Source organism: Durio zibethinus, chromosome 11 (assembly GCF_047325235.1).
Source record: "Durio zibethinus cultivar Kanyao isolate XHJ-2024 chromosome 11, ASM4732523v1, whole genome shotgun sequence".
NCBI classification, from domain to species: Eukaryota; Viridiplantae; Streptophyta; class Magnoliopsida; order Malvales; family Malvaceae; genus Durio; species Durio zibethinus.
Genome location: NC_143172.1, coordinates 15,420,084 through 15,435,171, shown reverse-complemented (window position 1 = coordinate 15,435,171; position 15,088 = coordinate 15,420,084). Strand labels below are relative to the sequence as shown.

General features: G+C 26.4%; 1 protein-coding gene across 1 annotated transcript; it reads left to right on the top strand.

Moving 5' to 3' along the window:
• Positions 1 to 4,651: 4,651 nt before the first annotated feature.
• On the top strand, positions 4,652 to 8,313 carry LOC111290451 (uncharacterized). Its single transcript, XM_022881758.2, has 3 exons — positions 4,652 to 5,388; positions 5,498 to 5,627; positions 7,330 to 8,313. The coding sequence occupies exons 1-3, from the start codon at positions 5,235 to 5,237 to the stop codon at positions 7,985 to 7,987; spliced, it is 942 nt and encodes a 313-aa protein (XP_022737493.2). The 5' UTR covers positions 4,652 to 5,234; the 3' UTR covers positions 7,988 to 8,313.
• Positions 8,314 to 15,088: the final 6,775 nt, after the last annotated feature.

The following is a 15,088-nucleotide window of genomic DNA, read 5'->3' as shown; positions in this document are numbered from 1 at the left end:
TCATATTTGAAAAACACAAGTTCCTTTCCATCATCCTTTACTAAGATTTTAGTTTTTTCTTTTTAATGGTGTATTGACATTTATATTAACCTTAATACTTATGAACTTTCCTTATGCAATATCATTCCTTTCTACCCCTATTTTTTCCACACCTCCTATGGATTCACTAAAGACTATTCCAACCTATTTATTCATCATATTTAGCGGCAATCCATGCACTTGTATCCAAAAAAAAGCACCAGTTCATGTTTATAGCCTCTAATGGTACTAAACCTTCAAACTTATAAAGCACCGATAATGATTTATTAAACGTCTAGGGTTATGTTAACAACACCCTATTTTTCTCCAACTAATCTTCAAATTGAAAGAGGAATATTTTATCCCTATTTTCCTTCATCTACATCCCTCTAAATAATTTTCACACTTTTGTGTAGAACTGTTCTCATAGCCTCCATGTTCACCCCTTTTTTGGTCATTATCTTTCTTAAAAGGTAGGCATTCCCGTCTGCTTCAACGGACTCAATCCACCCCCTCTCGATTTCAAATTCATTTTTCTCTTCCTCCGTTAATGAAAAGTTTAGCCACAACTCTTTTAGTTTTTTCGCTATCAACTATATGTAAAAACACTCCACCCGTATCCTTTTAAAAAGATAAAAACAAGGTTCTAACCTAAACTCTTCTAGCTAAACTAGAAGAGACTCTCCAAAACTATGACAAAACAAAACTCTCACAAAACCCTTTTGGAAAACCTTGTCGAGACCTAGAAGAGATCTAATTACTTTAAAAGTTGAACTTCCAATTTAAGGACTTAAGCAACAAGTAATAACTCAATTTTAGAGGATAAGTACTTAACACAATTCGAATACAATATCTGACAATCCCAAAGGGTTGTATCATGTTTTCAATGTTCTATATATTTCTTTGTATCTTATCAAAATTTTTAGATAAAATTCAAAGTCAAGATTAGGGAAAATGATTACATGTTAATTACCTATGATATATAAATTCAAATGCTAATAAAAGAAAAAAAAATGAGGTATTTAGAGCTTAACTCAAATGGTTTACACAATTTTTTTAAAAAGTGGTTTCTAATAAAGTTGAATAGCGATCTCAAAGCATAAATTTCTTTTTCTCAAATTTTTTTTAGACTTTGACCACCTATATAAGAAAAAACTTATTCAATTAATAAATTCATTTGTTTCTACGAAAGTAATTTTGAATTTGATTTTTATTTGTATCACTTTGTTGACATTAATTTTGAATTCTTGGTTGGTTCATGTATTCATTTTTAAAATGCAATATGAAGTAAGTTTGGAGCTCAAATTTCAACACCTATAATTTTTTCTCTTATCCTTAAACTATGACCTCCTATATATTAAAAAAAAAAATTGCAAATCTTACCTTGACATTATAAGAAAGATGTTCAATTTTTTTTTGAAGGAATGTTCAAATTTTATTTAGAAAGGAAAAAAAAAAAAAGAAAATCAAGAGAGTTTGGCATGTGTCACTCAACCTTTCACAATTTAATATTTATTAGAATTAGATTTGCACTTAACTGCTAGACAATTATATTTTTTAAAATTATTTTTTTATATGAAAGAAGTAAAATTTTTATGTCAATTTTAATGGATAACAACACATTGACAAATATAAGTATATTCATTTTTAATATAAATTATAATTTAATTATATATAAATATTTTTTATTAAATTAAAATATTAAATTATATCTTTATTAATATAATACATATATATAGATTAAATAAGTAATAAAATATATTTTTTATATATCCCAAGGAAGGTTGAGGCACAGCACTCCAAACTTGATCTTGACTTGACTTAAATTATTCAAAAAGAAAAACTTAACTCAATCTTTATTTAAAAAAATGCAACGATTGGATCATACCTAATTAAAACACATTGGATATAAGTTGTATCCATTGATTTTTCTTTAGAAAATTTATTTAACAAATAAATTTTAAAAATAAAAAAAATGACAAAAACGACTAATGGGATGGCACATAGATTTATTATATAAATTTTTAATGAAATATATATAAATATAAAATTAAATAAATAATAAAATATGTATTTTTATATATACTAAGGTCGATGTGTAACACTCAAAACCTTACTCTAGCTCAAGCTCAATTTAAAAAAAAAAAAAAAAAAAAAAACTCAACCCAATTATCTCAAATTAAAAGAAAGTGCACCAATAGAATTGGTGCAAATCGAAATCTATCGGATATGGATTATTTTGTCATCTCTATTTCAATTGACTTTTTCTTATAAAATTTATCTAATAAAAGGCAAAAGTAAAAAAGTTTAAAAAAAAAAAAGAAAAAATTCCAAAAAAAGCAAAAGCTTTGAAAAAACAAAATGAAAAATATATATATAAGCAAGATGCCACGTGGACACCTAGTTGAAGTAGAACACCTTAAATCCATCTCTAACCCAACCACATTTAAAAAAGAAAAACCTTGATCAATCTTTATTTTTTTCAAAAACACACTTATGTTGGATTGGTACAAATCAAAACCAATCAAATATGGATTGTTTTATAGTCTTTAACTGTATTGACTTTTTTTTAATAAAATCTATCTAATAAAAATAAAATTAAAAATTAAAAAAAACTTAAAGAAAAAAGGTTTAATAAAAATAAAATAAAAAATAAAAAAATATAGAATCGAGGAAAATTAGGGTGCTACGTGACACCTTTTTCTTTCCTATTCTTTATAAATTAAGTATTAGATAAAAAAAATTCAATCCAATCTCGATTTTTTAAAAAATGTATACCTATATTTGATTGATACAAATCAAATCTAATCAAATACAGATTATTTTTTATCCCTATCTTCATTTGCTTTTTTTAACACAATTTATCTAATAAAACAAATAAAAAAGTTTTAAAAAATTTAATAAAAATTAAATTAAATTAAAAATTTTGAAGTAAAGATGAGATGTTATGTGGACACCCTCACTTTCTTCCCTTCTTTATAAAATTAAAAGCCTATTTAAAGGCAATCGCACCTAAAAGTGTAAATAATACATTAATACTCATAAACTATTTGAGTTTGACTCAAATAAAATTAAAAATCGACTCGGTTATTATTAAGTTGAGCTTGTGCTTAAGTAGCTTAACTTATTGATTAAGTTAAGTTTGAGCATTTTTATACTTGACTCAAATAATTCACAAGCCTAATCGAGCTTTTATAATTTAATATATTTTAATTATTTTAATTAATAAAATTTTTAAATTTGAGCTTGAGTTTGAGTATCAATAATTGAATTTTTATCACATATAAAAATTAAATTTATTTTTACATATTAATCAAACTTAATCGAGCAAACTCGAATAACTCAATTCAAGTTGAGCTCAAATTAAAAAAAAAAATTCGATCGAATTTAAATCAAATTTCGAATCTCAAATTTTAAATCAAATTTAAATTTAAATTTAATATTATATTGACTAAAATTTGATTGATTACATCACTAATCGCACCCATGAGGAGTGCCGATTGCATCCTTAAAAATTAACAAGGATTCATTTGGAAGACATAGTAGCGGTCTAATTCAGTATATTAACCGCATTGGAGTACCTGTTTTTCACTGATAGAAATTGGTGGCGTCAACTTTGAATTTTTTTTGTCTCTTTTTACCCTTCACAATTGTATTATATTACAAAGACAACAATTTTTTTATAATTTAACTTTTTATTTATTTTATTTTTATTTAAAAATTATAAAATACTTTTATTAATTTAATGTAATAATTATTTTATTAATTTTTACATCTATTTTTTGTTTTTAATTTTTTATAGAAAAACTATTAGTTTATTTAAAAATAATTTAAAATTTTTTAATTATTTAATAATTTTATAAATATTAAATAATTTAATTTTTTAATATAATTTTTATTATAATATATTTAATAATTTTTTTTCTTTTCTTTATAATTAATTTTATCTTAATTATTTTTATATTTAAATATATATCTCATTATTAATTTTAATATTATTACTCAATAATTAATCTCACATCTATCATTTATTTTAATTTTATTAAAATCAATCTTACGACTCATCTAAATATACTCCAAATATTAGATACTAAAAAGAGTAAACCGAATCCACTCTACAAATATATGCATCTTCCTGATTCCTTCACAACAATTTCAATTGGTAGAAGATGCAGCGGCACATAATATGGCGAGAAACAGTACATTTTACAGTCAAAATTAGCTGCACTGACAAAAATTTAGCGGACTTTTCTGCAACTAAATTCCAAATAGCTTTGCACCGTCTTTATCTCGAAAATTAATGGCGCTTTGTGGAAACAAGATCCACATAGGAAATGGCACTGTTGTCATAAAACTGACCAAAACTTTTTTTTTCTTTTTTGGTTTGTGTTCGACAGCCAACAGAAGGAGAGGTGGCTTCCTTGTATGCTATAGCCTCCAAATGCCGGCTCTTTTGGCAAACACCAATTTACCCACGTTTTTCTCTATGCCGGTAATGATAAATACTTTGTTCAGTCAAGCACGTTTCGTGCTTAGCATTTGAAGCATCTAGTGAGAAAAAAAATGAAAAAGAAAGAAAAAAAACAAGGGGCTGAATCAAACCCATTTCCCGTAACAACACCACATTTCATTGTCAACAAGTAAACTATTCTTTTTTCCTTTTTTCTCTAGTTTTTTTCTGCTCCATAGAAGGGGAGAAATTTGGCCATTTTTAGTGATTTGTTAAGCAGTCAAGTAATTTCTAACCATCAAATTGCATACGCATATAGGATCTGTCAACCGTTTTCTAGCTTTATAGCATGGCAATTTGTTTATCTTCTATATGATGGCTAAGGGAATGTGATTAATTGGTAAGATGGCAAGAAAGATCAATCCATTGGGGTGTTATCTTTGACCAAGAATTCAAGCTACGGGCCATCCTATTTTTTGATCTATTATTTTCTGTTTGCATGTAGAGTAAAAGTTTCCAAAATTTTCTGTCTTAGTTGGAGGTAAGGACTTATCAAAGGATATACTCCATTTGACGTTTACTTGTGCAAGCTACTTCCTTTCGAAAAGTTGTTAATTAAGTACAGTAAGTTAGGTGAAGTTTTGAAATTAGTATATAAATCTTGGCCTTGGCTGTGACTTACGCAAATTCACTTCCCGTTCAAGACTCAAATGTTCTTCTTTAGAAAATACTATATTTTCTGGTGAGTCTTTAGTCAGATAGAGGCATGTCATCCAGTAGAAAAAGTAGTACAAATTCTAGTGAAGATGATGCTAAGCAGCTCAGAAGAGGACCCTGGACTCTGGAGGAGGACTCTATCCTCATTCATTACATTGCTCTACATGGCGAAGGCCTATGGAATTTGCTTGCAAAACGTGCAGGTAACTTAACCAATACTCACCGATCACGGATCTGATAAAATCTATTATGTTGAGCTATATGTTAATAAGACTTTTAGTTTATTATTTTTTTTTTCCTTTTTTGGCTTAGGCTTAAAGAGAACTGGCAAGAGTTGTCGGCTGAGATGGCTAAATTATCTGAAACCCGATGTTAAGCGTGGAAACCTTACTCTACAAGAACAGTTTTTGATCCTTGAACTCCATTCCAAGTGGGGTAACAGGTAATCATCTTTTTTTTTTTTTTTTTTTTTTTTTGGGGGGGGGGGTGTGGGTTTGTTTGTTTACAACTTTTATTTTGCCTTTTGAGAGGGTCTATTAACTTAACATAAAGTTAGATATATAAGTAATTTTGGATAGAGACAGAAAGCAGCCTCAGAGGTGACGAAACGATAGTAACGTATGCATTAATAAATCGTTAACATTTCCAATCTACAATCCTTTAATTATTGTTTTTGAAGAACTATGTAATTACATTACATGATTCTTATCTCGCTCTCAGCATGAACGAAATGCTCCTCCAAAGTCGTCTCTGAACTGTTTCGGAATTTGGGGGTTCTCCTCTCACAATTTTCTATCACATATAAAATTCTTGAGAGGAAGACTTATATGAAATTTTTCGGAAAATTTTTTATTATAAATAATTAAATTAAAATTAAAATCAAAAATAAAAATTAATAAATTAAAAGGTATCATTACAAATAATGATAAAATTTTTATAGTTAAATAAGTATCGATAAAATTTAAATTATAAATAATATTTTTAATTATTTCTTTCCTTATTATTAGTTTTTACATTAAATTCTATCTACCGATATAAATTTTTTAATTAAAATTTTTATTAAATAATTTTTTTAAAAATTCATAAATTTACTTTCCATTTAATACTTAAAAGCATTTGCTGTTGGTGAACTTATAGGGTCCCGCCCCCATTTGATTTTACAAAAAGCACAGAAAGGCACCAAAAGATTCATGTTCACAAGAAATTTTTTATTCTTTTTAAGTAGTTTTTTACGCGTTGAAGGAGCCTATACAAAGATTTGGATCAATGATTTTTTTTTTTTTAGGTTTTCACTTGTTTAGAAAAATTAAAATTAAAAATTAAAAATAATATATTACTATATTATGATTTAGATGAAAATTTAATAGAAATGTTAGTTTTTAATTAGATGAATGTGGATTAAGTATTGGATGGTGGCACTGAGTATATATTTTAAGGGAAAAATTTTGGAAATGTGAAAATTTTTTTATTTTTTAATTTTGAAGTGTTTATGAACACCTTACTGTTTGCCACAAATCCACCACTATATGTAAAAGCTAAAGATGTAAATACACCATGTATTACTGAGAAAAATAAAGTAAGAGCTTCGCTTAGAAAATAAAAAAGAAAAAGGTTTATTTAATGATTGTTTTTCTTTGAAATATTTCTTGGGTATTTTTATCATAGAAAATCATAGTACTCCTTTCAATTTGAGAGAAATTTGATAGTAAATTTCCAAAGAGATAACTTTTTTATTTTATTTCAATTGTTGTGAATTTTAAGCTTTAACCAAAAAGCTTAAAATATTGTACTATTTTAATTTGCCTATTTTTATTTTGAAAGATTTTTCATAAATTTTGTTATTTTCTATTTTTAGCCTAAATCATTTATCGTTTGCCTTAACTTTCTTCTTATAACCATACTGTCTAAATCGTGTGAGTATTTTTTTACGGCTAATATTTTGTGCAAGGGCTCCAATATCTGCCCCCCTTCCTTCCTTTCTCCTTTTCTTCCTATCTTCATAAAACTTAAGTCGCCTGCCTGGCAACACCTTGCAGAATCAGTGAAGCTGTATTTCATGGATGTAATACTAATAGTTATAGTTTATATTCTGACAGTTTTGTTATTTGATCGGACATGACATATTTTTGTTTTATGATTTCTAGGTGGTCCAAGATTGCACAACATTTACCAGGGAGAACAGATAATGAGATAAAAAATTACTGGAGAACCCGTGTGCAAAAACAGGCGCGTTATCTTAAGATTGATGCTAATAGCACAGCATTTAGAAATGTTATTCGATGTCTTTGGATGCCAAGATTGCTTCAAAAGATGGAAGGGTCATCCACTTCTTCATCCATCATGACTTCCGAAAACTCACCAGTTCTTCGATCACTAGACCTAACTTCTCAGCATCAAGCATTAATGACAGTGCAAAAAGTACCAGGGCAGGGGCCTGGTAATCTGAGTGAAGCAGTACAATGTTTGGACCAGAAGGAGCAGAATTCAGACTCATGTGTTTCTTCTTCAGAATCTATGAATAATATCTCGAAAATTTCTCAATTTGCAGAATACCAAACAAGTCCTTTTCGAATGTTTGATAACAATGACTATAACATGCTTGCAATGGATAGCTATTATGTTGATAATTTTAATAACGGTAGTTGCTATAACATGGAAATTATCAACCAGGCATCCACATCAGCACTTGGGGATTTCGCGAAGCCGGTTGGTGATTGCCACATGGCAGAGAACAATTGGGTTAATGATGGTTTTGCAGATGGGCTATGGAGCGTGGGGGAACTGTGGGAACTCAGGAGCTAGCATTGAAGGGGAACCCTTTCATGTTTTTTTTACAGTTAACCAATAGTTCATTTTAGCTTTCAACAGGTTTATATTCTGAGTTTAATTGTGCCATCAGCCATGGCATCTCTTAAGATTATTTTTTTTTTCCTTTCTTCAAGTTTTTGTCCAAAAGTTACAGCAACTGTGAATTCAAAGTTTTTTAAGTTGAGGATAAACCAATTAGTTTGTATGTCTAAATTTTTTTTTTAAGTTCTTTCTTTAAAAAAAAAAAAAACAATTTTGGATATATGGCTTTTTTTTTTTTTTTAAGAATTTGTGAACGCTTGGACATTGTCTAAACCACAAAACTTTATGAAGTAAAAAGAGGCTTAAATCAAAATTGAAGTGCTGCCACCAGTGCCTGATATCTGCAAATTGGAGTTGTAAAAATTAAATTAAGAAATTTTGGGATGAATATTCAACTTACCAATAAACTTCTTGTTGATAGTTAATAATTCCACTTGGTTTAATTTGATTCATTCAATTTAGTGAACTTTTCTTCTTTTTTATTTTCATGAAATTTATTCAGAAATTATCAAAACAATTATATTTGTTTCAACCATAAGAATAATATACATAAAATAAAAAAGGAAAACACCGTGGTAGAAAATTTTAAAAAATTCTTTTCTTTTCTTTTAAAGTTAATGTCATGAATAGCTAATAAATTATATAAAAATGTTTAATATGATATCTAAATTTTAAAAATTTTTAAAGTGATATTTAATTTATGAATTTATTAATTATTATAGTACTTAGAGAATTATTTATCCGTTATATGTTATTAATTGAAACTAACCATAATAAAAATAAATATCACATTAATTAATAAATTAATAATTCAAGTACCACATTAAAAATTTTTAAAATTTATATACTAAATTAAATATTTTATTGTAATTTAAAAACCATACATCATATTAACCGTCTCTTTTATTTCTTTCTTCTTTTTTTTTTCCTATTCTTAGTCTGCCCTCTTTTCTGTCTCTATAGCCCTCTATATTAGCTTATCATGTTATTTCAGCATCAGTTGACCATTTGGTACTAGTTCAAATGTGGAATTAGAGCCACTAATTAAACTAGAAAAAAAAAAAGGAGAAGAAGAGGAAAAGAAATAAGAAAGATAGGAAAACAAAATTAAAGAAAAATATAATTTTTTAATTTCCCAAATCATGTGTTTATTTTTGGCTTTACATTTTCAAGTTAGCTTTTTTTCGTGAGATTGAGAGAGAATATTCTATGAAAAAAATTTTATCATAAAATTTTCGACCGAATTGAACAAATTAAAATAAAAGTTAAACAAGTTAATTTAAAAATAAAATAAAATCAATATTGAGTGGCCAAATTGAATATTGGCCAAAATTCAATGGTAAAGTTGTCATTTGGTTGAAAAACTTTTACACAAATAATTTTGAATCGATGCATGGAATAACAATTATATTAGGGATCGTTTGAAATTGTTGTGAGTTTTATGATTTATGTCTTTGAAAATTTTATTTTGTTTTATTTTCATTTTATTGAAATTGAAGGCTCCTTTGAAAATTATATTTTTGTTGTAGAAACAATAAAATAAGGGATTACAATGGGAAGTGGTTGAGTACATAGTTTATCAATTGGCAGGGGTTTGAATCAAAGTTTTGACAGCTTTTCAATATTCTGTTATTAAAACCGATACTGTTCGCTCGTGAGTACTGTTCATCAATGAAGCAACATTGAATGAAATGTTTTTAAAGTATTGAAAACATTATTTTTTTTCACTTCCAACAATTTCCAAAATTTTTTTTTTAATTATTGGTTTTTAAAACAAAAACAATCCACCAAACATAATTTTGTTTCCAAATTTCAAAAAAAGTGAAAACAAAAACATAAAACACAAAACAAAAATATCTCCAAATGACCCCTTAGTATTTGATACACTGACTATTTAATTTTTTTTAATTTTATAAGATTAAAAAATTTATACATATTATATTTTTTATTTTTTAATTATATCTTACCTGATATGTATCATCTTAGTTTAGCATTATTGTTGTGGTTGAAAAATGATTGGATTGAAAAAAATATGTGTTTAACAAATGTAGTCAGAAAAATGTGGTTAAAAATTTTAAATATTTAATATTATTGTGAAAAAATGCTGTGAGCAATTAAAATATTTAATAATTTTGCATAAAATAATAAATTATTAAAAATATATGGTAATATAATATTTTTTATCCTAAATTTTTTATTACCGTAAAACCATCTCTTTTAATAGCTCTTTAGTTTAGATTGCAAAACCAAACTTTTAAACTAAAAAGCCATTTTTTTTATTTGTTGTTTAGCATTAAAGTAGGGCCAAAAGCAGTTTTTGAACGTAAAAGTTAATTTAACTGTAATGCTAAACTAGATATAATTTTGCTTATAGAATCTAAAAATTTTATTGAAAGTGTATTTAGGACACTCTTAAAAAATAATTAACTATTATTTGTAAAAATAATTTTATATTTGATATAATATTTAATGGTTAATTTGATAATTTTTAATGCTTTGAATGAAATTTAATATAATAACTTTAAAAGGGCACTTGTTTGCAAAATCAGCTGTCAATGATGGAAGTTTAATATGTCCATTTATCTCTTATAAATGCAAGGGAAGTGGGATGGCGAGAAAATGAATCGAATCATTGAAAATTTGCACACTTAAGCACAAACTGAGAGAATAAAAAAATTGTGAGAGGTCATTTCATTTAAATTTGAAGGAAAGAGAGAGTGACAGAATATTTTTAAAATTTTAGTTAGTGTTTGATTTTGAGAGCCATTTGGATTCCTATTAGAGTTATGATTTATTTTTATTATTTCAAATCCCATAGATTCTTAACACTGAACTAGTTGAGTCAATTTAGGAAACAAAATTTTCTTGCAAGTTTGCCTTTGGCTGACCCACCAATGTTTGAAAGCTGAAACCATCAAAATTAGAGATGATCACTGCGTGTTTGACAAAAGGGGAAATTGAAAACTTTTGCCATCAATCTCCAGCTGATGATGAGAAAGGCAGCTTCTCTTTATTGAAAATTAATCTAATTTTTATAATTAATTAAAACTATAACTTCGTTCATCAACAATAGTATATAATAATGCGATAATGTCGTATATATTTTATTTTTTTAATTATTTGTATTTTTTATATGTATATATTTATTATTAATACTAGTAAAATTTAAAAATATTGCGTAGATATATATATATATCATATATTTTTTTTTTTGGAATAATATACTTAATAATTTTATTTTGAATGCCAAAATGTTCACATCAAGATAATTAGTTGCTTACCAAGTAGGAGGGTTCCTACTAATGCTTGCAATTAAAAAATGAATTTATAAAATGATTATTTATTTAAGTGAATTAGCAAGCAATAACACGATATAAAACTGATTTTTTAAAGTGATTTCATTCACAACAATAGATTATAGTCGTAATGAAACAAATTTTCATGCACACTTGTATGTATCTGGCATAATACACATATAAGATGTAGAAAAAAAATTAATAAACCAACTAAATAAACAAATAAATTAAACAAAGTCAATATAAAATTAAATTAAACATAGTCATGCGGGGACTTGAGATTTAAATCAATTTAATTACTATTCGTTTTTCCATCCTTTCATTCAAAGAGTAAATTTCTCTTAATCCAATTGCAAGAGAAATTTTTTTATCTTGCTACATTTTTTACATATTGTTTTTCATATATTGTTCTGATGTATTATTTTTTAATATATTGATCATCATAATATTATCCACAATTAATTCTTAAATCTCATATAAATAGTAAATATATATATATATAACAAAAAAATAATAGAAGAGATTTCCACCAATCTCGTACATCTCATAGATCCAAGGGAAAAGAATCATTTCCAGTATTTAAAAAAATAGTGTAAATATTCACTATTTTATTTTAAGGTTTAAAATGCATATTTAAATTAATTCATTATTGAAATTTAATAAATTTAAATTGAACATAAAGATAACAAAATTAATTAAAGAGAAAAAATAATTTGAAAATATTAATGATAAATTTATATGAAAAATACATGTAAGTAACGAATTTCTCCACTATTTTTGTTAGGCCTACTTCATTAATGTTTAAAGTAATGAAAAACATTCTTTCCCAAATGCAAGCCCTTTACGTACTAGGAAATGGAAAAGAAATGGCAGCCATATATTTGTGTGTAGCAATTAAGCCAGTTCGGTTAATGAATGAATTATTCCACCTTATCTGCAAAGCCCTGTTTGGTGCCAAGTTTGGATAAAGTCAAACAAACCCATTTAAGAAGAGGTTGCAGTCTTTTCACATCCTCCAATTAATGCTTCACAATCAACCAAGAATCTGGTCGGTTAACTAATATTGACCGGAGAGACAGAGAGAGAAAAACAAATTCGCTTTTGGTGGCACCGATGATGAATTGACAACTTTTGTTCTGTAAATCATTTCAAGATTTCAGCTCTCTATGGCACAAGATTTACCAAAAAATTAGAAAATATAACCCTAAATTAAACTTTTTATTATTTTTTTTTTCTAAATGTCGGATCTCAAATAAATATTTTTTGTGACGGAAATAAAATTGTGAAATGCACACATCGTTTAAGTTAATAGTTACATGAGGTATAAATAGCCACGTGCACAGTTGGCGTGAAAAAAAATAATATTAAATTTTAATTTAATTTTAAGAAAAAAGTCAAAATTTATTTTTTCTCTCTCTTCTTCTTCTGTTATTTTGCTCTTCTCTCTCTAATTTTTCATATCCAATCAGAGCCATTGTAAGAACCCGGCATTTGTCTATAGCCCGACGCCTCCAGCCGCCATTCGCCGGCCCATGATTTTTTTGCGAATAACACAACCTTCTGCTCCTCTCCATCTAGGGACGGACATAGGAATCTTCATCAGTGAGGACAAATATTTTAATTTAATTTATTAAATTTTTTATTAAAATATAAATTAATATAAAAATTTTCAAACAAAATTAACATGTATAACAAATTTTTATATCATATATAAATATAATATTTGCATAATTAAAATTAATTAATTGGTTATTGCCAAATATAATTTAAATATTGTAAATACATACAAACACATATAAATATATATTAATTTAATAAAATTTTATGTATTTATAAAATTTTTAAAAATAGATGTAATATGTGAAAAAATAAAAATTAATATGTTCAGTTTTATCATTTATTTTTATTTCTTAATCATGTAGAGAATAAAAAATATCTATATCCTTATATAACATGAAAATAATATTTTTTAATATTCAATGAAAACAAAAAAGGTATGTTAGTTCAAGATTTTTTTTTAATTTTTTATTCTTATTAATTCACACTTTATATATTATCTATATGAGTTCTAAAAGTTTTTTATTTGTTTTTCCTACAAAATTACTATGTATTGAAATGAGAATACTCACCACCTAAAATATAAATGTTCAATTACTTTTTTTAAAATAAAATATTCAATTATTAGATAAACAATAAAAAATTTTCCTTTGCGAGCCTCAATTTAATGGGGACAAATATGATAGAAAAAAAAATTTAATGGGGGCAAAGCTTAAATCTTTTTAAAATTTATAAGATATTTTTATAACTAACTTAAAAAATTTTAAGATATTAGTGGGACAACTGCCCCCACAACTCCATATGTAGATCCGTCTCTATCTCTATTTGAATTTCCTTCTCAAAGAGCAATACAAAAAGAAAGACAAACTCTCCCATACACGGACCTTCCACGTTCTATGCTCACTATCAGCTTCCAATACCAGTATACCACCACCTAAGCCATCCTAATGCACCGTCAGTTGACCATTCCACCCTCCAAATGCCATCATCTTTACCAAAACTCTTAAGTGAAAACTCTTATTTATTCAAATACCCCAAAACGCATAAACCAATCATACGCTCAAGTACAATGCCCACATCCAAAAATACCTAAAATTTAACTCATTAATTGACCACAATTTCTAAAAACAAGGGAAAGCAAGGGTATTACCACCAAACTCTTAAGCAAAACACTTGTCTGTTAAAACACCCCAAAACCAACCACCCACAAAACCAAAGACTCGTATAAAAAATATCTAAAATTCAACTACTAATTCACCACAATTTTTTCAAAACAAACAAAAAAAGAGTGGAGATGAAAAGTTTTGAAGATCAACAAGCACTAAGGCTTTTCGCAAGATTAACAATTCTCCAAATTCCAAACAAGCAATTATTTTTTTCTTAATTGTCTTTCATTTTGTTTTTAAGAAAATAATGAAAAGAAAAACATGTAACTTATCGCGGATTTACTAGGTAATTGGAGTCTTTTAGAATTATTGAGGTGTTGATATGAAATTTTATTTGATTTTGGTTTTAAATTTTTTGTCAGAGAAAGTATAAACATATTTTGAAAATAAATCTTATTTTTTTAACATTATTTTATTTTTTTAGAGTTTGCCACGTAACAAAAAATAGTCTGACAATAATAATTTAATGCATTACACGACATAATGACATGTGTATTTTATATTTTTTATCAAATAAAATATTATATTATTACAAATTAATAATGTTTAATTTTAATTTTGATGAAATAATACATTTAATTCTGAAATGAGTAGAACTTCAAATATTTCATCTTAAATTGAGTATTTAATTTTTTTATGTGTAAGTAAAAAAATATAATTATAATGAATTCGAAACTTAATTCAATTAATTTATACAATTATTTTAAAAAATAATATCTAATAAATTTAAATTCAAATTTTAGTACTTATAATTTTTTTACTCTATCCTCAAATTACAATTTCTTTTATATCAAATATTACATCCACGTGGATAGAACTGTTACTCCGGCGGGGCAAGCCTATCCATGTTATTCCCGCCAGAAAACCAATAGTAATCGAAAATCTTCCCAATCTATATAACTTCTAAGTTATTTAGGGCTAGACCTAACAAAATGAAGGAAGTAGGCATTGACAAAACAAGAAATCCGTGATCCAATAATGAATGAAACCCATTTAATTTGCCGAACGTGATGTGTGAGCAATAATTGAGTTTA

Excerpts from the sequence above, each read along its gene's own strand:
- LOC111290451 (XM_022881758.2), top strand. The coding sequence starts at position 5,235 with ATGTCATCCAGTAGAAAAAGTAGTACAAATTCTAGTGAAGATGATGCT. Across the intron at positions 5,389-5,497 it reads TTTGCTTGCAAAACGTGCAG|GCTTAAAGAGAACTGGCAAG; the intron begins GTAACTTAACCA and ends TTTTTGGCTTAG. Across the intron at positions 5,628-7,329 it reads CATTCCAAGTGGGGTAACAG|GTGGTCCAAGATTGCACAAC; the intron begins GTAATCATCTTT and ends TATGATTTCTAG.